The following is a 27,411-nucleotide window of genomic DNA, read 5'->3' as shown; positions in this document are numbered from 1 at the left end:
TACAGAAGCCACTGGTAGACCTTCTATCTGAGCGATTTCCACCCCAATCTGCATCTGCAAAGGCTTGAACTCGTAGATTGTGAGCTGGCTTGATGAGTAGCCCATGGGCATGTGTTCCTTTGAGATACCTGAGTAACCTTTCGACACACTGCCACTGCTTGACAGTTGGTTCATGCATGAACTGACTCAGTTTATTGACAGTGAAAGCTATATCTGGTCTGGTATAATAGACATATTGAAGTGTACCAAGAACACTTCTGTATAGTGATGGATCAGAAAATAACGCACTGTAACCCAATTTTAAGTGCATGTTTACTGCCATTGGAGTGGAGTAGGAAGTAGTAAGCCACAGATTTGTCTTTTATAATAGTTGATCAATGTATTTTCGTTGAGTGAGCAATAGGCCAGATGGAGTACGTGTAAACTCAATCCCAAGAAAAAAGGATAATTCACCGAGATCCTTGAGAGAGAAAATATCACTCATTTGAACAATTAATTTTTGCACTGCTGCCTCTGAACTTCCAGAGATAACTAAATCATCAACATAAGCAAGTAAATATATAATGTCATTACCATCATGTTTAACGAAGAGGCATGAATCTGCTTTAGAGGCATGAAATCCAAGTGACTCAAGGGCAGAGTGAAGTTTCTGAAACCAGGCACGAGGGGCTTGTTTGAGTCCATATATAGCCTTCTTCAGCTTGCATACCATTGGTTGGTCGCATGAACCAGTTTTTTCAAATCCTGGAGGTTGTTCCATGAAGACCTCCTCCTGCAAATTACCGTTCAAAAATGCATTGTTGAAGTCTACTTGATGAAGTTTCCAACCATTTGTAATAGCTATAGTGAGTATAATTCTCACTGTGATGGCTTTAACCACAGGACTAAAGGTTTCTGTGTAATCTATCCCAGCTTCTTGCACATATCCTTTGGCAACTAATCTGCCTTTCCTTTTAGCGAGTGTCCCATCAGCATGCATTTTGGTTTTGAACAGCCATTTACACCCAATAGGCTTTCGTTCAGGTGGCAGCTCAGTAAGTTCCCATGTGCCAAATTTAAGCAAAGCATTGAATTCCTCCTCAGCAGCTTGCTTCCAGAGAGGATCATTTAGGGCCTCTTGAATGGAATTTGGAGGAGCTAGATCATCTATAGCCAGAAACACCTTAGGTTTGAAAATTCCATTTTTTCCTCTAGTGACCATGGGATGAGTGTTATTTGGTATGTAGTCAAGAGAAGGTGGAGGGGATTGGTCTAAGGCCGAAATAGGAATGCTTAGGGCAGTACTGTCCAGAATTGGTTCAGTGGGTGGGGCAGATGAAGAGGAGTTTGATGGTGTGGTTGGGTTAGAGGTCGAGAGTGGTGAAATTGTTGATGTGGGTGGTGGAGAAGAGGTCAAAAGTGGTGAGGTAGTCGATGGAGTTGATTGAGAGGAAGTGGGCACCAAGGTGGGTATCGGTTGTAGTGCTGTGGTTTTGGCTATAGGACAGAGGGAAGAGATGAACTCATCTGCACAATTATTTGCAGCCAATCGCTTAACATTCACCTGCGAAATTTTTGGAAAAACAGTCTCATTGAATTGAACATGTCGAGAGACAAAGATACGTCCAGTTTGAACATCTAGACAATTGTATCCTTTGTGCTGAGGGCTATATCCCAGAAAAATGCATTGAGTAGAGCGAAAATCTAGTTTGTGTTTGTTGTAAGGTCTCAACAGAGGGAAGCATTCACAACCAAAGACTCGCAAGATAGAATAATCTGGCTTAGACTTATATATCTTCTCAAATGGTGTTAGCCCATTGATGGCAGTACTAGGTAAGCGATTAAGTAGGAATACTGCGGTACAAAAGGCATCTGACCAATAAAAAATTGGTAAGGCTGCATGAGCCAACATTGATAATCCAGTTTCAACAATCAACCTGTGCCTCCTCTCAACTAAGTTGTTCTGTTCTGAAGTGTATGGACATGTAAATCGATGTTCTAGCCCACAAGCAGTGACAAACTGTTTAAAACTCAGAAATTCATCCCCATTGTCTGACTGTATAACTTTGATTTTGGTATTCCATTTGTTTTCAACTTGTGTCTTAAACTCTTTAAACTTTTGTAACGCTTCTGATTTTTTATGCATTGGAAAAATCCAAGTGAATCTGCTATAAGCATCAACAATAGCAAGATAGTAATTAAAACCATGAGAGGGAACAGGGGCTGGTCCCCAAAGGTCTAGTGTTATTAATTCCAAAGGCTTCTCATATACAGTTGTAGAAGCAGAAAAAGGAAGCTTATGAGCTTTCCCAAGTTGACAAGCAGAACACAATGGAATTGATGTATTACTATTAAAGGGAATAGAGGCATTCTTCAGAACAGTCTTAACAGTGTCTGTGGCCGGGTGTCCAAGTCGATGGTGCCACACAGTCAGAGAGTTAGAAGTCATCAATTGTTGCACATAGGAGATTCATCAGCAGAGGCAGATAACTGGCGTACAAGGGGTGCAGCTCCCATTTTGTACATGCGATTGATTTCAATACCATCCATCAGTATTCTTTTTGTCCTCAGGTCGTTGACAAAACAAGCATGAGGAAAAAATTCAATTGAAATGCCATTCTCTTGTGCCGTTTGAGCAACAGACAGTAAATTCTTCTTCATTGCAGGAACACACAGGACATTATGCATATATAACTGAGAATTAGAAGATGTAAGTTGCATATGTCCTTTGTGAGTAATATCCAAACCAAAACCATTTCCTACCATGACCTTACCATTATTGCCAGAGATTGTTTGTTGTAGTCCATTTGTGTTTTTGGCAACATGTTGAGTTGCTCCTGAATCAGCATACCAAGCATCATCAGTAATCATATTTGGTGTTGCAATAAAGGCTTGAGCAGATGCAGGGGAAGGTGAACTAACAGATTCGGAGGACTGACTTGGTGGAACAGTAGGAACAGTAGATACAGGAGTAGGCATTGAAGTAGTGTTTGAATACTCATGGCCATTGGAATGATTAGTTACAGGAACAGAGTAATAGGCAATATCATCAAAGTTTTGTGTTCCATAATCAGCATGATAGGCATTAGCAGAATGTCCTTGAGAATGATTCTGAGAGAAATCATACCTATAGTAGCATCGGTCAGCTGTATGCCCTATGCAATTGCAGATTTGACAGGACACTCGGATCGGTTGAAAAGTTCTTCTGCGACCACGTCCTGGTCCAAAAAATGAATTTGGTGGAAATGAAGCTCGAGGCGGACCACGACCGCCATTGCTATGAGACGTGTAAGGAGCTTGTGATGCGTATAATTGAGGTTGCTCATCGACTCCAGAATCCCAAGGTAGTTTTGTGGTGTAGTTGGCATGAGCAATTGTGTTATGAACAAAAGCCTTTTGATGAGCTTCAGAATCAATCAACAATGAATGAACAGTGTCTAAGTCAAAGTTGCTAGGAGATGCATTTATAACAGCGATTACTGGTTCGAACTCAGCTATTAATCCATTAAGGATATAGGAAATCTGAGACGAGTGTGGAATTGGTTCTCCTAACATGGCAAGATGATCGCACATAGATTTAACAGAGGCTAAATAGTCTCTCATTGACATTTCCCCTTTCTTGAGATTCGAAAGCAAGTTCTTGTAGTAAAGAACCTTTGAAGCAGATTTACTGGAGTAGATGTGATTAAGCTTTGACCAAATCTGAGAGGATGACTCTAGACCGACAAGCTCAGGTAGAATCGATTGACTTACAGAGGAGAGGAGCCACGACGCCAAGGCAGAATCTAGTGCTTCATATGCCTCGAACTCAGGATTATCAATTTTTGAGCCTTCTGAATCTCGAACCTTCGGCGGCGGAATCTTTGCTGTCCCCATAAGGTAGTTCTTGAGACGATGTTGCTTAACCATGAAAGCCACCTGTTGCTTCCATAAAAGGTAGTTAGATTCATCCAATTTCACGCTGATTTTCTTGTTGGTGAAGTTGGGAATGGTCGATCCCATCACGGAATCCGCCATAGTGACCGCCGCACCAGGCTGTGAACTAGAGGAGTGTGCCATCGTTTTGTCAATCGATCGATCCAAAAAGCTGGAGATCAATCAACGGTGATGGCTGTACTGTGGCTTTGTGATTGGAGCACTGTCAATGACAGTAGCTCTGATACCATGCCAAAAGGTCAGTCATTAAAATAGAGATAATTCTGGTTCTTGTATTCTTGATTAATGAGACTGAGTACAGGACACGATTATATATAGACTTGACTAGTTCAAGACTTAGGGGACACGTGTACAATGAGCTGTCATTAGCTGGATCCGTTAACTATCTGTAACAAACTTAACTCTAAGAGGTTAGAGATATATCTCACACATACCATCTACTAAATGCAATCGCTTACATATATAAAGAACTGTTTTGTAGGATTCACTTGATCTTTCTTGAACTGTGTCGAACAGATCCTTGCCATTTAATGGTACGCAACCTAATGAAGTAATTATTAGCTCTTTAACATTCATTTTACATTTTTCATTTACCCAACCAGTTCACAGAACTAAAGTTCTCAAGAATCAAAGAGGCAAAAGGAAAAAAAAGAAATTAAACAAGAACAAGAAGATTGGTAACCTGGAAGTTTCAAAGGTTGTGATAAGTCTCCAAATCCAGTAGAAATCTCATGATCCTCATCGAGTGCGGGAAACTTGAGGCAGAAACACAAGGAAGTAACAGACATGGGAAAGTAAACGTATGATTTGAGGTTGAACTGCTTTGCAATCTCTAAGGCATCCACTGAGAATACATTGGCAATGAGAGCAACAAGCTAAGCATGGAAACTCACGAGCTCAAAGCTTGACGAAGTGACGGAAGAGAGTTTTACAGTCTGATGCATTTTTGTTGCTGGGTGCAAGGCGTTTCGAGGGATGTCGTTTTAGTCAACATGTTGAAGAATAGTGAAGTCTATGTGCGGTGGAAGAGATTGGAGGATGGAAAGGGCAGATGGGAGGGAGGACCGAGTATGGGGACAAGGAAAGTGAGGTGGAAACAAATGAAAGAAGAAAAAGTGAAAGTATGAAAACACTTCATTGCTATATATACGTATACATATATATATATATATACACGTTTGTAAATCATAATCTAACACGTGTGCCACGATATCTGCAAGTTTATCTAACTGTCATGGCTTACCTTAAAATCAAACTCCTATCTGACAAACTTAATATATGAAGCTTATTAGCTGAAAATAGTTAATAAGCAGCTCACTTAAAAGAAAGAATGTACACTGGAATCATACAAAATGAGGGTTAAAAAATAGCGGTCAAATCATTAAATTAAATCAGTTTTTAGTGTAGGCTTCGTCCTTTGCACGAAGTCTTAAATGCCGTAGATCTATCTATAGATACATAGGAATAGGTTATTGTGGTCTTTTAATTAACGTGCTCCCTCTTGTACTTAATATAGAAGCCCTTCTAAAAGAAATTCTTGATCATTTTTATATAAAAATTTTCAATGGTTTGAACGAGTATTAAATAATTTTTTTTAATATGCTTATATTTAACATGGATATAGTGGAGAATAAAAATTAATATAATATAATTAATGAGAGTAATATTGAAAATTACTTAAATTTTATGACAAATTTAATACTTTTAATTAGTTTTGTTATTATAAGTGAATTAATTTGCTGATTCTTATAATAAGGACTAGAGGGAGGACTACTCTACTCCCATAGATATAACTCATTAGTATCTCATTCTTGTTAATAATGCATTAAGTTGATACCATTTTCACACACTTAGCCTCCGTTAAAGAAAAATGGTGTTGAAAAAATGCGTTGGCCATTTTCTCTAACCTATTTTCTTTATTGTATTTAATAGGACTGAATTTGAAAAAAGGTCATTAATTACCCTACAAGTGACTTATATTTAGGAGCAATTTTTTTTTACAAGTGACTTGTATATAGGAACAAATTTAGTGGTATGTGTAACATGCCGAATTTTCTGACTCAAGTGAGCAGAAAAGAGAAAATTTATTAAAATTATTTAATAGCCAAATAAAATTGGGAAAAATTATGGAATATTGATTTTCAAGTTTAGAGATATTTTGGAAAAGTTATTTCCCCAAAAATGGCTTAAATAATTTTAATAGATAATTTTAAGAGGAAAATGGCTTATTTTCTCAGAAAATTATGGAAAAATGCTTAGAGATTTATATTTAATCTGAAAATTTTAGGATAACCAGTTGTGAAGGTAAAGGAGTTATTTGAGGCATAAAATCCTTAAAATGGGTTAAGGATTAATTTCTAGAGTGAATGGCTATTTTCTTGAAAAATTCAAGAAAAATAATTAGGAATTGACTTTTGATCCAGAATTTTTAGAAAATCTATTATATGGGTCAAAGAAGCTAATGGATAAGGAAAATCCATATAAGATATTTTGGTTTAATTTCTGGATATATTTTATATTTCAGAAAAATAGGAGAAGGATAAACTTTGAGGAATAAATATGATATAGGGGCAAACTGGTCCAAGAATCTCCCACACCTCACACGTGTGCCTTGCCCTTTTAACCATCAGATCACTCATGCACCTCCTTTAGTTCATTTCTGCTTTCCGTAGAGAATAGAGAGAAAGCGCGAGTGACAGGGACCAGGGGTGCGTCACCGGCGAGAGACCACAGGAGATCAAGAACCTGACATGCAATCACTGTTTTGAGCTTGGGTAAACCTCCTAATTACTCTTCCATCTTTATTTCTTTCCATCTGTCTTTAGATTTAGCTGCGATGGTTGAGTAAGAAAGTGTGGGTAGTGAGAGAAAGTGAAGAAAAGAGGAAGAGGACCGGTGAACTCTTATTCCACGACAAGACTGAAGTGGGTAGTGGTAGTTTTTGAGCTTGCATGTCCCTTTCTTTGCCTCTGCATTCCTATTCGGTTTGTGTGTGTGTCCAAATCTGGGTGGTGATTTTTCAAGGTCAAATGCTTGACTAGTCCTCCGTGCTGTCAAGTTATGAAACTAGTGAGAGGGAGTAGGTGTATGTAGGTATGTATATGTAATCATATATATACCCGAATGGTTGCTCTGTTTTTTAAGTTTACCGAATAGGGGCGTTCATCTCTACAAAGCTAAGCTTTGGTTCCTAGTTTATTTAGGGTCCGTTTGGATCAGCGATTAGAAAAATAGCTTATTGAAAAAGTAGCTTATGGAGAAGTGAAGTTGGGTAAAAGCTAAATTAGATAAGCTTAATTGTGTTTAGATTGAAATTTAAAAAAGTTAGTTTGTAAAAGTGAGATTGGTAAAAGGTTGTTTGGATTATAATTGAGTAAAAGTAAGTTTGTCTGTAAAATTACTAAAATGGGTATGAGTTTTGATCAATAATGAAATATTATTAAGAAAATAATTTTACATAATACAATAAATTTAAATTAATTTAATATAAAGAAGTGAAATTTAATGAGTGAATTAAATTTTGAAATTTCAAAGAAATCATAAAAAATATTTTAAATATAACCAATATATGATAAAAATAAAATAAGATAATATAATGAATTTAAATTAATTTAATTTGAAGAAGTGAAATTTAATAAATAAATTAAATTTTAAAACATTTAAAAAATTATAAAAAATTATTGTAATCATAACAAACATAAGAAAATCCAAAACTAAAATAAAACATAAAAAAAAAAATTTGTTCGATCATATCCTCCTGCTTCGGTTCCAGTTCCCCTCTCTTCTCTCTCTCTCTAATTTTCTTTTGCGTCCGAAGTAACCATGGAAGTTCATCTGAGTACGAAGAAGACTCTAATCAACGATTGCTTTGGGAGTTCTTGTAATTCGCAGAATCAACGATTTTCAGATTGCTTCTCCATCTCTTGCAGGGGTTCAATCCGTTTCTATAGCCAACAACTTTTGCAAATGGAGTGTTGTGACTCTTGCTCTCGTCGCTGTCTTTGGGAGTATCATCAACAAAATCAAGATTCTCATCCTCAGATTTCCAATGGTGGCACAATGAAGATTTCTGACGACATCCTAGGGTCTTAGCATCAGAGATATTTTTTGGTTATCAGAGAGAAAAATAAAAAGAGAATAACGGTCCATAAGCTTCTTCAAATAAGCTCCCTTCCTGAGCTTATTTTCAATCGTACGTTTCCATAGCTTTTGACCCTCAAGCTCGATGCCTTACAAGCTGTGCCAAACAGGATGAAATTTTTCAATCGAGCTTTTCCTCAAAATAAGCTGCTTATTGTCTAAAATAAGCTCTGCCAAACAGGCACTTAGTTATAGGAGTATGTTTTTGGTAGTTATATATGCTTTGTTCTTCCTCTGTTATTGCTGTCAAAAACACAGACTATGGTTGTTGGTGGAGACGCTGTGTTATTTAGGTAGAAGCATGTAGTTGCATTATTTGTTGTTGCATAAGAGTGAGTGCTTAATTTTTGGTTAGGCGGAACAGAGATTTTGGAGTGTGTGTGTGTGTGTGTATGGGAAAGCCGTGAGAATTATGGAGTGGAAAACATTGAAATTGAAATGGTTATTTGGGAGGAAGTTTAGGCATGATTTTATATATATGTGTGTGTGTCCACGGGTATAGGTGTTTTGGGTCTGAAAGTAATTGAGGAAAGGTTGTAACCGTGGAGTTATTATTGATATATTTATAGGCTAGGCGGTGGCCGAATAAAAAGGGAAGAACAAACTGAAACTTACATATATATACATATATATATATATATATATATATATATATATACCGGTGGATGTTAGCTGTTATGACACTTGAGAGTATAGCATGTAAGATAGTGGAAATAGGAGGTGGTATGGGTGAAATGGATTTGAGACCGAGGGAGATTAAAGAAGAATAGAGTTATGGGTTCATGGAATGACATTTAAATAGGGAAGAAAGGGTGAGTTAATTAGCTAAAGAGTCACTGTTTGGTTTTGAATAAATATGAGCAAATGAAATATTTAGATGCTTATGGGAAAGAGAAAATGAGAGATCAAGATAGGATGACAAGCTTGGATTGTTGATGTAATATTGGTTTAGGTGTTTGATTAGCTAAAGAGTCACTGTTTGGTTTTGAATAAATATGAGCAAATGAAATATTTAGATGCTTATGGGAAAGAGAAAATGAGAGATCAAGATAGGGTGACAAGCTTGGATTGTTGATGTAATATTGGTTTAGGTGTTTGAATTATAAAGAGATTAAGAATGAAATTGAAGGAGAATAAAGGGATTAAAAATATGGTTTATAATTAGTTATGATTTTAGGTTATTTAAATAGGGACTTCATATTGTTGATTTGAGGTTTGATTGAGGTTTCCAAATGGTGGTTGGAAATTTTTAACAGGTAGATTAATAACCATGATATTTATAAATTATTTCAAAGGTACACATCAGGAAAACTTTTAATGACACAGCCAATGATTAATATGGGATAAAAGTTGTAATTAATAGAATTTATGAGAATGGTTGTTTAAGGACTGTAAATTTAAAATTAAGGAGATTGAAGGATGTATAGAGGTTGAATTGCTTAGCTTGGATTTAAATAAGTATTAAGTTAGTTGTGAATAAAAGCTTAGAGAGCTTATAGTATTATTTTGGAAAAATGAAATAAAATCAATTGGAGTGATTATATGTGTATAATATATATATATATATTATATTTGACCAAGATGACCAGTTACTAAGTAAAGTAATTGTATGGGTTGAGATAATTAAGGAAGGAAGTGTTCCAAAGAGAATAGTTTGAATAAGAAAAATGGTCTAGGATGACCAACTGTTATGTAAGGGTAGAGATTAAAGAAGATTTGGGATTTAAAGAGAGTTATTGAATTTATGAATTACAGTTGGATCAAATATTGATCTACCCTTACAAACATGATAGGTCTTGATATATGCTCAAGCTTACCAAGAAGCAGAAACAAAGGAGAATGGTAAGGTTTTATTTGGAGGGAAGCAGACCCGGTAATAGTTCTTTTCTACCTTACACTTGTGCATGATTGCTGCATATCTGTTTGTGCCATATTGCTGTTTAAAGCATGAGAACATGTAATCCTTATTTCCTTGCATAGATTATTTAGCCGTGATCACATGTAGCTGATAGACATGGGGCAGTATTAGCCAATTATTTGCGTATTATTTATTCAGCTTGTCTATTTGTCATGTGCATAAATGCTTAACTACATTAGCTTACAAGGTTATGTTCCACTTTGGCTTGTTTTGCATGCTTTATGTAATCTGCACATTTGTTTGATAAAAATTACTACTACAGGAATTCTTTAGAATCTCACCCTTCCATTTATGATGAACAATGAAGGCTAGTAGCTTAAAGGATAAGAAGGTTATTTAAGAAGAAGGTGAGCTGGTTGAAGAGCAGAGATGCCTATTATATTCTGTACCTATGCAGCAAAATATCTTGATAAGTTATTATTTATTCTATTATATATCTTATATGGGCAAGTAACCATTACTTACATTATGTAAATATTATTTTGTATATTTCATAAAGAGGAGAGCACTGCCATATGCAAGTATGTGCTGTCAACCAAGATGGTTGCTATATTTTTTAATATAATATTATGAGATTGCACAGTATGAAATCATTCTAGGTAATAATAGATTAAGTTGAAAGCAGGGTTGATTGTGGATCACTCGTCAGTTATTCTAAAGGTTTGAAACGTTTGATCGACGGATTCTAATATTGAAGGGGAAAAAAAAACTTCCCTGTTTTTTCCTTGGTCGGAAACCTGGCGTTTGTGATTCACAGACGTTAAAATGACCCTATTAGTATTAAAAAGTTAGGTGTTGCAGTATGTAAGTCACTTGTACCCCATTCTCCCATACAACGGAATGTATTAAATTGATAAAATTTTCCACATTTTCCGTATTAAAGATAGGGTATAAAATATGTGCTGTACATTTTCTCTCACATGTTTTTTATTGTATCGAATAAAGGTGAAATTGAAAAAAAAAAAGCGATTAATTACCGAACAAATGACTTATTTAAGAATAAACATTTCTCCTACAAGTGACTTACACACAGAGTGGTAGATATAGATGCATACTAGTCGGTTTGAGTTTAATTGTTAATGATTTTTTTAATTAGTCAACTATATGTAATCTTTTAGGGCCTTATGTATAATTTTTTTATTCACTAATGGGGGGAAAAAACTGAAGCTGACCATTTCGCTTAAAAATAATATAGAAGTAGAAATCCAACTTAACTCTAAACATTATTTAAGAATTATAATTTTAAAATTTTTATGTATATTATATAATTTAAAATTTAAAAGTGATTATACATATTTAAAAATCAAAATTGAAAATTTCAAATATAACTTTGTTTAATTTTGTGGTGAATTTATTAAATGTCATACATAGACATACACACACATTAAAGTATAAGTTTTAATTATAGATCTCTTTAACATCTAAACAATGGATCTCTTTAATTTGAAATCATCAAATGCTTGAATTTCCTCAAGCGTATGTTCTTGGATGAAGAAAAATGAAATACTGTTGGCACGCGCACAGTTTATGACAAGCTCTGTTCGAATTTGATAGGATGAAAAATATACTTGCGCATGAATGTTTGAATAAGATGACAATCCACGAAAAACATTTATAATCAAACTGACTTATGGTTTAAAATATTGCAAATTTGATGGATTCTTTATGCTAATCAACCAAGGAGGCTACCACCTATTACTCAGATTATTTTTAAATTTTTTTAATATTAATCTCTTTAATTTTACCTCAACTGTAACAGTGCTCAAACATGTGTTCTTTTGATTTTGAATGTAGAATAAAGAAATTATGTGCGCATGCTTATGCGAAGGGTGCCTGGGGACCATACACATATACACATGCTACCCTCGATACTTAATATAATCGTTGCTTGGAGATTAGATTTGGTTTTATCTTAATATACTTCATTTTCCAAATTTGTAATTTATTCTCTAAAGTATCCTTATTAAATACACATGTCAAGGGATTTTCATCCCAAGGTAGTCATGATTAAAAGTGCAGTTTAGAAAAATTAACTTATATTTGTTACAAATAACTAACTTAACTAATTTTTTTAATCTACTCAAATTAGTTAAGTAGCTCTGGGGGCAATGTATATATAATCTTACAACTTTGTTGGAGACTGACACAAGTCTTACTTATATGAGAAAGCCTTATCTTTACGCCACTAAGCAAAAATATGTAATTAACAATAAAATACATTAAAATTAAAGACTTACATTTTTCTACTTTTGCTACTAATTAAGATTATTCAATTCAAAATTTCGAACGCTAAACTGTTGAGCATCCTCTTAGAAGAACCATCTTCTCCCATTGCTTTAACAGCAGCATCCATTTCTTTACCTTCATCACCTTCCATCACACACTTCACAATTCTAGACACCACCACCACCACCACCACCATTATTTTCATTCTCCTTTGGCCTCACAGCAATCTTCAATTCTTCGGCTAACAACAATGCGTTCATTTTCTGCTCTGCAAATAGTGGCCGTGCAATCATGGGCTTGCCATAGAAAACACCGTTAAGCATGCAGTTCCAACCTGAGTCAAAAACCCACCAACAGACTTGTGTCTCAAGACTTGGATTTGTGGGGCCCATGATGGGACCACAAAACCTTGATCCTTGGTTCTTTGAATAAAACCTTTTGGCAAGTAATCAAGTGGGTCCTCCTATTTTGCCCTCAAAATAAACTGAAGAAGCAAACTCACTTGGTGCTCTCACAACGCACAAGAACTTGTGCCCACTCATCTCTAATCCTAAGGCGAGTTGGTGAAGTTGGTCATGTGACAGTGTTCCAACACTCCCAAAAGAAACATATAGAACTAAGTTTTGTGGCTGATTGTTTAACCATGTTAAGCAATCTGTGGTTAACACATTTGTGGTTGCCAATTCTATCTATAAAATGGGCCCCAAAGGATAAACTGTAGGGTATTTATGATTATAATTTTCTTGCAGAATGGTTATTACCTCTCATTCTAGTTCTAAGAAGCTATTCACTATGATACCATCTACAAAATTGAATCGTTTACAAATGTGAAGAATTGTTTTGTAGGATTCACTTGATCTTTCTTGAACTATGTCAGGGAGATCCTTGCCATGAAAGGCTATGCAACCTGTAGAAATGAAGTTCCATGAGTTAATTTTTGATAGTTATTTAGTTTAATTAAAGCAGGAAAGAAAAAGAAAGCTTTGTGACTTGGGAGTTTCAAAGGTTGTGATAGCTCTCGGAAGCCCGTAGAAACCTTTTTGTGATCTTGGTCATGTTGGGGAAATTGAGCAGAGACACAATGAAGTTGCTCTCGAAGCATAGTAAACATGTGACTTGAGGTTGAATTGCTTGGAAATTTCTAACGCATCCACTGACAGCAAATCTGTGATCATAGCAACAAGGTGAGTTCAAGAATTCAAAGAGCTCAAAACATCTTAAAGTGATGGAAGAGACAGCATCATGGTATGATGGATTTGTGTTGTTGGATGGACGGCACTTTCAGGGATGTCATTTTATTCACTTGTGGAAGAATAGTGAAATCTATATGAGGAGGGAGAGATTGAAGGATGGAATACATAGTTTTGGAGGGAGGCCCAAGTGTTGGGATGAAGAGAGTGACATGGAAGCGAGCAAGGTGAACGACAAGTCATTTTGCAAGCTGTACGAGTGGGATTAGACGGCCCAAACCTAGGGATGGAACCATGGCAATGCAAGGACTTCTTTTCTCCATGGAAGATCGATAATCAGCTGGTTGCTTCATCACAGAGTGCTTCTTTTTAACTTTGAGACTCTACATTATATACACCTTTACACATATGGTTCAACTGGGAAATTGTTGTAAATATAGCTTTTAGGGTTAATACAAAATTTAGTTTTTCAAGTTTATCCTCATTTTGATTTTGGTCTTTGAAGTTTCAAATAGTAAGTTTTGGCCCCTTAAATTTCTTTTCATTTAAAACATTAGTCTCCATAATCCAATAAAGACTTGGACCATTTTATCTCTTGAAGGACCAAAACCTATGGTTTGAAATTTGATGGACTAAAACCAAAATGAGAACAAATTTGAGGGACCAAAGATTATATTAACCCTAGTTTTTATTATTATATTTGTCCTTAATATAAGAGCTAATAGGGAATTAAATTTGGTTTTAAATATAAGATCCCAATCCATTTTGTCTTCCCTTATTTATCTAAACTAAGTCTATTGATTGCATACATGTTAAGGGAGTTTGAATCAAAGGATAGTTTCAATCCAAATGATTTGAGAGGGTATTTTTTTAAGAAAACTAACACATATTTTTGATAAATAACTAATTTAACTACTTTATTTAATCTACATAAATTAGTTAAATATATATTATATTAAGAAGAGGTACTATTAACTATCTCAATTAGTATTCTTCTAAGCTTGCTTAATTAGTAAGAGTATTTCAATGTAAAAATTGCTAGTTGATGTTGATTGTTATGTCGGTTTGTGAAAGGCCATCAAAATCATATTAATTAATATCATATCAGTACTATGGACTTCGAGCTTTCCCGATATGTGAAGCTCGTGAGCCGGGAGTTGTTCCTTATTACTTGACCAATATAATATTGCAACAAGTGAAGATATGATAGATATTCCTTCCCGATTAATAAATGACAAATATACAAGCATCTCTACTTTATCAGCAGAATGCCTCCAATTGTAGCATTATTGGACCCTTCATTACTTTCTTCCATTCTTTGTTTCTTGTTTTGTTTCGCTTTATTTTGTCTAATTGCTTTGACGGGTACTGATGAATTATGCGATATGCGCAGCCACCGTGAACCATCACGTCGCCATCGATGGTGGGGGCAGATGACCATAAACACATCAAAATCCACCGGTTTGGGGTGTCTGCTGCTCCTCAATTTTCTCCTCCTTTCCATATTTTTTTAAATTTCTTTTTATTATTAGATTCTATGTAAAATAAGAGAAAATTTGATATCTGATGAGCAAAAATTGAAGCATTTTTCGATTTTTTTCATGGTCCAAGGAATTTGCATCTAAATTAAAAGGAACACGTCACCAATCTTTGGAGTATTTTTACTTTGAAAAAAAAAAATAAAACTGATGATACTATTCTTTTCCCAAAAGATATCAAAATTTCATTCTTTTTATGTAGAATTTGATCATAACAAAATAAGAAGGGGAAAAAAAAAACATTAGAGAAGTGTGACAAATTTAAGCTGCAGAAGAGGATAGGAAAAAAAAAGAGTTAATATAATTTTTGGTTCCATAAGTTTGTCCTCATTTTGATTTTGGTCTCTTAAGTTTTAAATCATAAATTTTGGTCACTCAAGTTTCTTTTTATTTTAAACATTTATCCATATAATTTAGTAAAGACTTGGACCATTTTACCTTTTAAAGGACCAAAACCTATAATTTGAAACTTGATGGACTAAAGCCACAGTTCATGAGAACTTGAAGAACCAAAATTTATATTAACCCATAAAAAAAAAAAAACAAAGCTTCCATGTCCAAAAACCACCATTGCGATGGCTTGTAAGATAAATTTTGTTCAACGAATTTAAAGGCGAAAAGATTACATGGAAGAGAAGGAAGGAGTGGGAATGGATTTTAATGAAGCTCGATCATCAGTAAGTAATAGAAGAAAATTAAGAATTTAATATATAGTCCCTTTTTATTCCAAGATAAGAGGCTATGGCATTTAGTACATATATAGCAATACCACCCATACATCCAAGATAAGGGGCTATGATCATTCGAATTAAATCATTTCCGTCTGGCCAAGTTGACATAACTCTTGACTTTATATGAATATTTCCAGAAAAAAGATGCAGTAAAAGATAAAACAGAAACCTCGTACTGCTCAAAGTGATCATTAAAATCATTCCAGGCTCGTATTTTTCCACTTGCCACTCCTAACTTTTCCATTTAAGAGATAGGAAAACGAGGGTCTTAGCAGAGGAACCATCTTCACTAAGAGCTTTAACAGCAGCATCCTTGTGAACCTGAATTCTTCTGCCCATTTCTTTCCCTTCCTCACCTTCCATTAGTCTCTTCACAATTTTACAAACTTCCTCTTACTCCACAATTCCATTATTATTTTCATTCTCTTTTGGCCTTAAAGCAATCTCCAACTCCTCAGTTATAAATACAACGTTCATTCTTTACTCTGCAGATAGTGGCCATGCAATCTTTGGCTTCCTATAGAATATACTTTCAGGGGTGGAGTTCCAACCACTGAGTCAAAAACCCACCAGTGGACTCATGTCTCAAGACTTGGATCTGTGGGGTCCATGATGGGACCACAAGCCCTTGATCTTTGGTTCTTTCAATAAACCATTTTGGCAAATAATCAAGCGGGCCCTCCTTTTTTACAGTTAAATAATCCAAAGAAACAGACTCGCTTGGAGCTCTCACTACCCACAAGAACTTGTGGCCACTCATCTCCAACCCTAAAGCAAGTTCGTGAAGTTGTTTAACTGACAGTGTTCCACCACTTCCAAAAGAGGCGTATAGAACTGAGTTTCATGGTTGATTGTCCAACCATGTTAAACACTTCGAGTCTGACTCGTTTTGCTTAGTTACTTCGATTCGCAAAATAGGGCCCAATGGATAAACAGGTGGGAGTTTAATATTACTTTCTTGTAGAGCCGTTATTACCTCTCGCTCCAATTCTTGGAAGCTATTCACTATGATCCCATTAGCAAAATCAAACCGTTTACATATGTGGAGAACTGTTTTGTAAGATTCACTTGATCTTTCCTGAACTGTGTCAGGAAGATCCTTTCCATGAAAAGCTATGCAACCTGAAAAGAAGTCCCATCAGTTAACTTCTGATAGATTTCAGGCTTTAAAAAAATCTCTAATAAAGCTATTAATTAGTTCCATTAAAGAAGAAGAGAGAGCTTTATAACCTGGGAGTTTCAAAGGTTGTGATAGTTCTTGAAAACCTGTGGAAACAGTGTCGTGATCGTTGTCAAGTTGGGGAAAATTAAGGTAGAAACACAATGTCCTAGCTCCTCCAAAATAGTAAATATATGATTTGAGGTTGAACTGATTCACAATTTGTAATATATCCATTGGGAAGAAATCGGCAATCATAGCAACAATTCGAGTTTGAGATTTTAATGAGCTCAAAGCATCATGAAGTGAACAAAGAGATAGCATGACGGTATGATGCATTTGTGTAGCTGGATGGATGGCAGTATGAGGGATGTCGTTTTGATTCACTTGTGGAAGAATAGTGTAATCTATGTGGGGAGGAAGTGATTGAAGGATGGAATAGGTGGTTGTGGAGGGAGGGCCAAGGGTTGGGATGAAGAGATTGACATGGACATGAGGAAGATGAATGACAAGTCGTTTTGCAAGCTCTATGAGTGGGATTAGATGGTCGAAGCCTAGACATGGAACCACGGCGATGCTGGGATTTCTTTTCTCCATCGATAGTTGATGGTCTATGGATTCTTTCATATGCTTCCTCTTAACTTCGAGACCAATATATGTAATTTTAAATATAGGAGTTATCTGGTAAATTAATGAAAATATAGTTTTCTTTAGAATTATCTTATTTTATTTTATAAATCTTGTAATGAGCCGTTTAACAGTTACTATGCCTATAAATCTTGTAATACGATGTCATCACTTGCTAATATCATCAGTTATATTCAATTTCTCTTTAAATCAGTCAACAATTTCCTAGGCTTCTTGAAGAAAAGTTAGTGGTGGGATTGGAAATATAAATCCTTTATTGTTTTCAGCTGAAACGGAAAATATTCCATAATTTATATTTTATTTAAAACTCTCACTTTTTTCCGCTAACTCTTAGTCTTACTTATGCATTGCTGGATGAAACTTCATATTCATTATACCCATTAAATGCTTTTGTTCCTTTTTGCATTACTAGTATATTGTTGGTGAACATTTATCCGCTTTTCTTCGAGAAGCCTCTAGTAAATTGTTGACTTAATTAAATAGGAGAGAAATTGGATGTAACTGATAATATCAGCAAATGATATGGTTAAAACAAAATCATTACAATATTATGAGGTTTATAGGCATACTCTTATATCCTATTAGTATAAGGCAGATAGGAAAGATTTTATTTAATCAAATTAAATAATCATATTATTAAATTTCTTTCATGAAAGTTGTTAAATTTTAAAGCTGATTAGTTAATGAGGTTTAAGATTTTTTTTATTGATTTAAGTAACATACCAATAGCTTAAAAGTAATTTATAAATAAGACCATAAGAATAATTATTAAATAAACCGCGTGGTTTATAATGTCATTTGCTAATATCATCAGTTATCTGTTTAAATAAGTCAAGACAATTTCCTAGGCTTCTCAAAGAAAAGTTAGTATAGATGGTAGGTGCATGCGGATGTGATGGAGTTGGAAATATAAATCCTTAATTGTTTTTTCAACTGAAACTAAAAATGCTCCCTTTAGTGCATATCATAAGAACCTTTTAACTAATTCACACATACCCATTCAATTAGTTAAAATCAATGAATGTCATAAAATTCAAGTAATTTTTAATATTTTTCTTGTTAATTATACTAAATTCTAACATCAGATTAATTTATATTCTCTCACTACCCTTATTAAATATGGGTATATAAAAAAATTTAATATTCATTGAAACTATCATAGGGTCTTATAAAAAATTTCCTCTAGAAGGACTCTTATAATAAGGACAAGAAGGAGTATTTCGTATGCCATTTATTATGAGGCACTAAAAGTGTCAACTATAAATTAGTCAATGAAATTTCATCCAATAAATGCTTTTTGTAACATCCCGAATTTTGGGTCTAAAAGCACTAAAATTAGCCTGAATTGGGTAGACTACCATACCCCTTTTGGCAGAGGTCCTAGAGGTTTCCTAGACGGACAAAGGGATTCCTAGGGACTAAATCGCAAAAGAAAATTTTCTGAGACTAAGAAAAGAGGAAGTTAGAGACTTAGAAGAAATCTCAGGGCCCAGGAATGAGAAATAGAGATAAATGTAGGTCAAAAGTTATGTTGGAGGCCTCAATGAGGTGAATTTTGAGGCTAAGCCAAACTAGGGACAAAATTGTAATTTCGTAAAGTTTCGGGTTGGTAGGGGTAAAACTAAAATTATGCCGAAAATCTCAGAAAAATCCCAGAAAATGGAAAATGATAGGTTAAGGCTGAACACTTCATAAAAATTCCAGAAAAATAGGAATAAGGTTCAGAGGTCTGTATGAGGCTAAAAATGACGAAAATGCCACTAGAAGGAATTTGTGGAATTCCAGGGTTTTGACTGATTTTGAATATTATTAAAAATAAATTATTTAAAGTATAGGGAGGCCTCAGATAATTGGAACAAAACGGGGGAAAATACTTGAGGAATTATGACAGGTTTTAAAAATAATTCCGTCCCTAGAAAGCAAAGAGATTGGCTTTAATGGAATTTAAAGCCTATTTATATACTATCCAGGGAAAGTCAAAGTCAAATGTCTAGAGGTTGACTTTTGACTTAAGAAAAATTAGACGAATTCCCTGTGATGAATGAATAGTATTGGTACCCGGAGATAGATTCTTGGAGTTGTGGATCGGTAGAAAGAATTCGGTCAAGATCACTCCGAAATAAATATTATTAATTATTTTAATTATTTTAATGGAAGAACAAGGGAAGAGCATCACTCTCTCTTTGAGCATGTTATATAATGCCATGTGGATTTATTTGAGGAGAGAAAATGGTGCCACAACATGTCCCAATAGTCTTCGGGAAAGCAGGATCCCAAAAAGTACCCTACACGGTGCAGAATGACAAGATAGGTGGAGAAATGCCTAAGGGTTGTATTTTGCACGAATTTATATTACTTAATGGAAGAGACAAGTGTACGGTGTGATAGGAAAAGAAGGTATTACGTGTACGGCTAGATGCAAGACACGTGTACGGTTGGATTAAAAGCATGTGGATTGATGATGTAAGCATGATGTCATCATAATGAGGTAAGCATGATGTTAAAGGACACTTGTCACCATAAGATTATAAGAGAAAATGGACAGTCCAGATCAAGCCGCACATTTTTAAGATCAACGGCCTAGATTCGGTCTTGTTTTCTATAAATACCCCTCCCCTCCCTCTCATTTCATCCTAAGCTCATGGAAACCTTGGGGAAGCTCTGGAAAAATGGTTTCTAGAGAGAGAAAGAAGAGGGAGAAGGAAAGGCCAAGTGGTCTCATGCAAGAATAAGCTCTAAAACAAGATATGTTCATGGTTTTTGATGTAGTTTTCACTACTCTTGTTGTTGTTGAGCTTAATTATAGATTTTAATGATTTTTGGGAGCTTGAAAGCTGCACGAAATTGTTAAGTGTGAGGGGAGATGAAATTGATGTTAGAATGATGTTTAAAGGCTTGAAAGAAATACGAATCAAGTGGGCTTATGCTGAAATTGGTTGAATTTCATGATTGTGTAACTTGGGGAAATGTTTTGGCAAGACCTGGTTCTTGTTCTTAGGGTGTGATTTTGATGATTTTCATGCTTCTGATGTGTTTAAAATGAAAAATTGTGTAGGGATAAGATGAAAGAATGAAGTTGGAAGCATTGGAATCAAAACTAAAAATTTAGTGGCAGATTTCGTTTTTGGCCTAGAACCAGGGGAAGGAATTGGAGTTTGATGAATCTAAGCTCATATTTTGATTCTTTGGGCAAAATTGTGTAGGATTGGCTTAAGGGAACAATTTTTACAAAGCTAAAACATTACATGATAAATTAAGGAAAAAGGGATTAAGTTTAAGGACACAAGTCTTCCATGTTGGGTAATTCTTGGTCCTAATGAGTAATATGATCCTTGTGGCTATGATTAGGATCTTGAGGCATCTAAGACAAGGTTTAGATGTGGTTGAGGAAGCAACCTTAATGGTTGGAAACAAAAAAGAAGTAATAAGAAAGCTTAAGGACATAAGGTAGCAAACTTGACCTTACTCTTATGTGCTTGGTATTTGCTTGTATGTATGACATGTTTCTATATTATATGATTTTATGAACTCATGTGTGTTGTGATTGTGAATGTGTTTGAAATATGCCATAGGCCTATGTGTTTTATGATAAATACATGATGATTGCCAAACATGTCATTACGTTATAAAGATGTTAAGTTGCAAGCATATTATATATGCCAAGCTTGCCATGTATGTTTGGGTGGTTATTATTTGCTACTAAGATTCTCCCGAATCTCACCCTCTCTTAACCAACCATAGTAGGTTAAATGATAAAGAGAAGGCATGCATGAAGGAGAGTATGAGAAGCAAGGAGAAGAAAGTGGAGAATTATTCATGTCAATGATTGAAGCTATTGGTTAATGTATAATTCTCCTATTGTGTAAATTATGTATATGAATGCCAATGATATAATGTATTTGTTTAGAATGTTTATGGCATGACTGGAAAGATATATGAATGAATGGGAATCCATAAGGCTAGTTGTTGCATGTTTAAATGAAGGGAGAATTAAAGTAAGAATTGTCTAATGAATAAAATATAGGTACGGGAGCAGTTAACTTCCAGCTCCAGTTTGACCTATCAAATGAAAGAGTTAAGCCATGAAGTTTGGTAGACATGTTGTACACATCCCAAGCTTTAAAATGATAGGTAGAACACCTCAATTGGATGTGTACACAAGGAGATACGAATTTTCAAAATAAGGCACGGAATCGGAAAGTTCCAGATTTTACCAAATGAATAGTAACCTAAGTAATTATGTTGAAATTTTAAATCCACGGGCTTGTGTCGTGATCCGCTTGAACCGTAACGCTTCCAAATGCATACTCTGAGGGGTTAAAGTAAGGATGTTTCATTTTGCTATTGATACCTTACACAACATAACATAACAACATTAATTACATAATTAGCAATGTCAATCATTGTATTGATGAATTGCATGTAATGGTTGTATCTAGTTATGAATGATGTTATGATGTGTATTATACTTTATTCTCATGCCCTAATGTTGGAATTATGCATGGTACATTATGGAATGGATGTGGAAAAAGACAAAAGGGGGGAAATTGTTAAGTAATGTTAAAGTGTTAAAACTAAGTTGTCTTGTGATTAATATGGCCTATGTTTATGCTTGGTTTAATAGGCATTGAGAGGAGGAATTAAGAAGAAGCATTGCTCCTTGGAGGAATTAGTTGGACAAGCTTTGCAAAGGTAGCTTTGAATTATAATTTGATTGTTTATCTTGCTTGTTTGTTGTGATTTGTTGTTGCTTGGATTTGGAGGAATTTTGTGGTGACTTTGATTGTTGATTGACATTGGTTATGCTTTGGCCAAATACTGTGATATGTCAATGTGGATGATATAATGTTCCTCTCCTTGCATTATATTTGGCATGAATTCCTATGAGTTGGGAATGAATTGGATTGCATGACATATCACAATTTAACTTGCAATGATTTACATGATAATTATAATTCATATGCTACTGAGATTTCTTTGAAATCTCATTCCTCCTATGTCATTTTATGCACTAATTAGGAAGTAGACCAAGCATGGATCAAGGCAAGGAATTGGTATTGGGATAGTGGAGCAATATGTAATTAGATGTGTATACTAAGAGATACGAATTCTCAAAGTTGCACTGAAAAATCTGAAATTTAATCAGTAAATAGTAACCCGAGAACCAATCACAAAGTTCAATCTATAGGCTTATTTTGTGAATCGCTTGAACCATAACGCTTCCAAATGCATACTCTAAGGGGTTAAAGTAAGGATGTTTCACTTTTACTCCTCCCATGCTATTTAAGAGGAATTTGTAATACTTTGCCTTAAAATTTAAAAACTTTTCGATTTTACTATTTAATGCTTTAAAAATAAAAATACTGAAAATACTATTTGCATTTATTGATGGATGGAAGTAAATAAATACAATTCACTGGGCACAGACAAACGCCAATAAAAAGGAAGTGAAATGCATTATTATGCACCTTTATCAACCAATTATTTTTAATTTTAAAGACAGTGAACCAATCCATCAATGTTTAAAGTAATGCTGTGACGAATCTATCCTCAACGAAGCATAATTTTGAAAGAGTTCCTTATAAATGAAGGCGAATATAAGACGAGGTAAGACTAAAAAAATCATCAAAAAATGGCGGCTTTGTAGTTTTTGTTGTTGTTACCAGAGGCAGCTTTGCAATGTAAAATAATATCATACCAATCATCTAAATAATTAATTATAAAAGTAATTGTAACACCAACTTCAACTATATCATAAATGTGAACTAGTTAGCTGTTGAACCACTAAGCCAAGTTTGATCTTGGGAGAAAAGAATATTTTTCTTAAACTTTATTAAAACTTCTCTAAAACATAGGGGATCAATCCTGTATTAGGAATTTGATTTTCTAAAAAATTTTAAAGTTTTTGAAATAACTTATAGAATTACTTGTTTAGTAATTCAAACATCTAATAATTCCTAGCTCAGATATCGATGAGCTGCTTCTAAACCGTTAATATTTAATGCCATATCAATAGCTAAATATTTACCTACCGTTATACAGCCATTAAAGGTGATGGCACTTACCTACTAGCAATAGAGCCATTACTTTCCTCTTTATCGAGGTAAATACAACCTATAAGTACTTTACATAATTATATATAATTATGTATGAAAGCATAGCCTCACATGGCTAACAAAATATAAATAGAACATCCAAAATAAACTTGATGACCAACAAATTAGTACTTCTCCAGCTTCCCAACTTTCTTAATTCTCAACAAACATCATGCTCTTTAAAAGTTCATTCACCATGTTTCTCTAAAACACTTTTTTGCCGTAATAAATATTGTCTTATGTTTGATTGTAATTGTTAAATTTTTATCACAAATACAATATGCTTATTTTTTAAAATATTTTTTGTTTAGACATGTAACATGAAAATTGAACTATAAATGAAAGAAATTTTTTAAAAATATAATAACATATTGTTTATGTGAAAAATTATAAAAAAAAGTGGTGGGTTTAATGGGTTGGGGGCTAGCCTGTCACAGCCTACCGGTTATATGGTGTAGGCTACCCTTAGTGGGTTGGCAAAACGCCAACGCTTATGAGAGATGGGAGGGAGGTAGTGGAAGAGATAAGAATAAGTAATGCCATGGGATGGGAAGAAGACAAAATTGAGGGATAAATTAACAAGTGCCATTAATTTAATAAGGAAAAATTTGTACATTTACATGAAAAATTACATCAGGTGTCTTATGTATAGAATCAAAATTTATACTCATTCTGGTCTACAATATAAGTCATTTTAACTTATTCATCAATATTAAAAAAATGGTAATTAATTCCTCAAATATGTTTTAAATTGAATTTTTTTCAACTTTACCCATATTAAATAGGATTATGAAGGATAGAGGAAAAATACAAGTTATAATTAAACATTAATTATATGGATAAAATTAACAAATAAACATTAACTACTCTTTAAGTGGCTTATATTTTAGAACAAGTCATTCTTTTAGAAATGACTTATACTATAGACGAGACGGATAGAGTATTCTCTCTTTACTTTGTAAATAGAACCAAAAAAAAGTATTCCTACATGTTCATTACGAGATTACGAGATTTATTGGCATAACTATTAAATAAAATGGCTTCCTTACAAGATTTATAAGATATTTTGGTACTTTCATAAAAATTATACGGTGTTTGGTGAATTTTCAGTATAAATTCATGAGTATTTTTATCCTTAACATTTTTTATTTTAATTGGGGTATTTTGATACTTTTATTAAAAAAATATGGGTCCCACAACCAAGAGAACAGACGTTAGTTAATTTTAATGATGCCGACATTATTGAGCTCTTTTTAAACTTGGATTGGTAGATTTGAACTCAAAGAAAGTTCTTTTGTATAGTTTCATGGGTATTTTTCACTTTAAACCTTTTCTTAACTATTACTGTAAACTTAAACACACACAAAAGCATTGAATTGCGAGGATACGCCTGGTTCAACGACCAGAATTATATGGAACTGGAGGAAGGAGAGGTAATAGATCTTAATGAAGTTCAATCAATAATTTTAGCAACAATAAAACTTATACAATTAGTTCCATACACACACACGTACATAACTCTAAAATCTTGGCCATTAGCATGAGAACTCGCCCACACATACATACTGTCACATCCCGCCATATTTAGCATTAATAGAAGGAATAAAAAATTTGCTTAAGGGCCAATAGGGAAAGAAGATTGACTAAGAAAACTAAGCATAATGTGAAACCCAAAAAGAGTCCAAATCGACATTTTCAAATTTATCGGTTTAGGAAGGGCAAAACGGGAAAAGTTGAGAAAAATTCTAGAAAATTCCCAAAAAATGGGAACAATATAAATTTGAAGTTTTGGAAACTTAGTTGAGGTCTGGAAGGTGGAATTATTGTGAAAATAAATTGTTACGGAATTTCCTGTAAACGGAGGTTTTTCAAAAAATTAGTGGGAAATCATAGAAAAATAATTATTTTAAATAGCTAGAGGCCTCAATAATTCTCAAAAAAAAATATGGATTAAGTATATAAATATTTGTGGGAATTTATAAAATTGGTTTCAAGCCTTGGAAGCACAGGAATTAATTTTAGGGAATTTATTTTCCCACAGTGACACTGATAGAAGCCTAATCAGGGAAAATTCAAAATAAATATCTAGAGGTAGCAAAAAATTTTGAAAATTTTCAGATCATGTTATAATATTAAAAGGTGAATTTTCATCAATAGAAATGAATTTTTGGAGGTCTAAAAAAATTATGGAATGTTACTAGTGAATAGTAACTGATAAAGTTTCGGAATGGTTTGGGATTTTGATTTAGATTGTGGGCCATCTTTTTGGGCCAGACTAAACCATTTGTGGGGCCCACATTAGGCCCAATTCAAGGCCAATTTCTTGCAGCTTCTGGACAGCTCTGTTTTTAATTAAATAAAATGCAGAATTAAGGGATAATTGTTGGAAAAATCTAGAATTGGGACACATGGATGAATCTGAACCTTTCTTGCATTGGATGGCTGCCAAATAATCCCCCTAGGTGGCCTTTGGTAGTGCAAAATGGGGGAAGAAGTGGCAGAATTGTTTGCTTATAAATACCCCCTAAAATACTAAGGAAAAATGTTAGAAAATTGGAAAATATAAGGGGAGGTGCTACCCATTTCATTTTTGAGCTAAAAAATGAATTTGATAAGGGATTTGGACAAGGAATCTTCCAAATTACATCAAGGAAACATCAAGGTATGCTTGAGCCTTCCTATCCCTAAGCTTTAAGGTAGTTTTAGTTGAGTTTTTGAGTTGAAAAATTCAAGTGTGATGTTGCCAAATTTTGGTTCGTTCATGAAAGGTTTAGGGAAGGATAGAAACCTTAAATATCAAGTGGAATAAGCAAGATTAAGTGGTGTATGGATTGGTTTTTAAAAGAAAATCCACCTAGGGTTTTAGAGCTTCAATTCAGCCTAGCATTGTTCATGTAGAAGCAGATTGTTTTGGCTTGATTTGATGATTCCAATGGGTTTAAAACATGTTTTTGTGTAGGGATATACTATTGGAAAGTGTTTAAAATCATTGGAATCAAAAATAGAATTTTTGGAAGTTATATGCCCCTGTTCGACCAAGATGAATTCATGGGGGAGGAGTTTGATTTTCAAAAATCTGATTCCATATTTGAATTTCTCATGAAAAATTGTAGAAGAATGAGTCAAGAGGTTATTGATTCTAAAGGAGGAATCATTTTGTTAAAAATCAATGAAAAAGGGGTTTAATTGAGTTTAATGTCAAGCATTAGTGTTTATGCTTGAATCATTGATAAATTGAAATGTGTTTATGTATGAATTGATAGGCATTGTTCAAGAAAATAAGAAGGGACTCAAAGGAATTGAAGAGGCTGAGTTGGTTCAAGTATAAAAGAGGTAGCGTTGAATCTAATTTGATTGTTTATCTTGCTTACTTAATGTGCATATGTTCCTTGCTTTATGTTTCTATGCATTGATTGATTTATACTATATGGAACGCTTTTTGATATTTGATATGCTTTGGCCAAATGCACATTGATATGAAATATGAATATGTACTAATTTCCTTGATGGAATAATGTGCCATTCATGGTCTTGAAATTGATTATTATGCATTGTAACATGTCACATTTTGTTGAGCTAGATTGACATGATAATTATGATTCATTGCTATGGAAATTTCTATGAAATCTCACTCCCCTCAATGTATAAACAATAATAGGAATTCCAAGTGGTGTCACTGAGAGCAAGGAGAAAGAAAAGGGATTTACTTGGAAGAGGAGAAAGTTTATTGTTGTTAAAATAATACTATGTAATTATATATATTGTTATGTGTGTATATGAAATTATATTGAATTGTTGTATCAGTGATAAGGGTGCCTTATGTGTGAATAATTGGTTAAGGAATCATAATT

The 27,411-nt window shown here is 34.1% G+C and overlaps 1 protein-coding gene across 1 annotated transcript in view; it reads right to left on the bottom strand.

Annotated features, from left to right (window-relative positions):
- Nucleotides 1-12,960: 12,960 nt before the first annotated feature.
- Nucleotides 12,961-27,411, bottom strand: part of LOC114754243 (hydroquinone glucosyltransferase-like) — a 43,869-nt gene continuing 29,418 nt past the window's right edge. Inside the window, exon 2 of the mRNA XM_028943032.1 lies at nt 12,961-13,106. Coding sequence (XP_028798865.1) covers nt 12,964-13,106 — 143 coding nt within the window. The 3' untranslated portion in view covers nt 12,961-12,963. The remainder of the gene's footprint in view (nt 13,107-27,411) is intronic.

Source organism: Neltuma alba, unplaced genomic scaffold (assembly GCF_004799145.2).
Source record: "Neltuma alba isolate B1F8T4 unplaced genomic scaffold, ASM479914v2 tig00010124_pilon, whole genome shotgun sequence".
Lineage (NCBI taxonomy): Eukaryota > Viridiplantae > Streptophyta > Magnoliopsida > Fabales > Fabaceae > Neltuma > Neltuma alba.
This window is presented reverse-complemented; position numbering and strand designations above follow the sequence as displayed.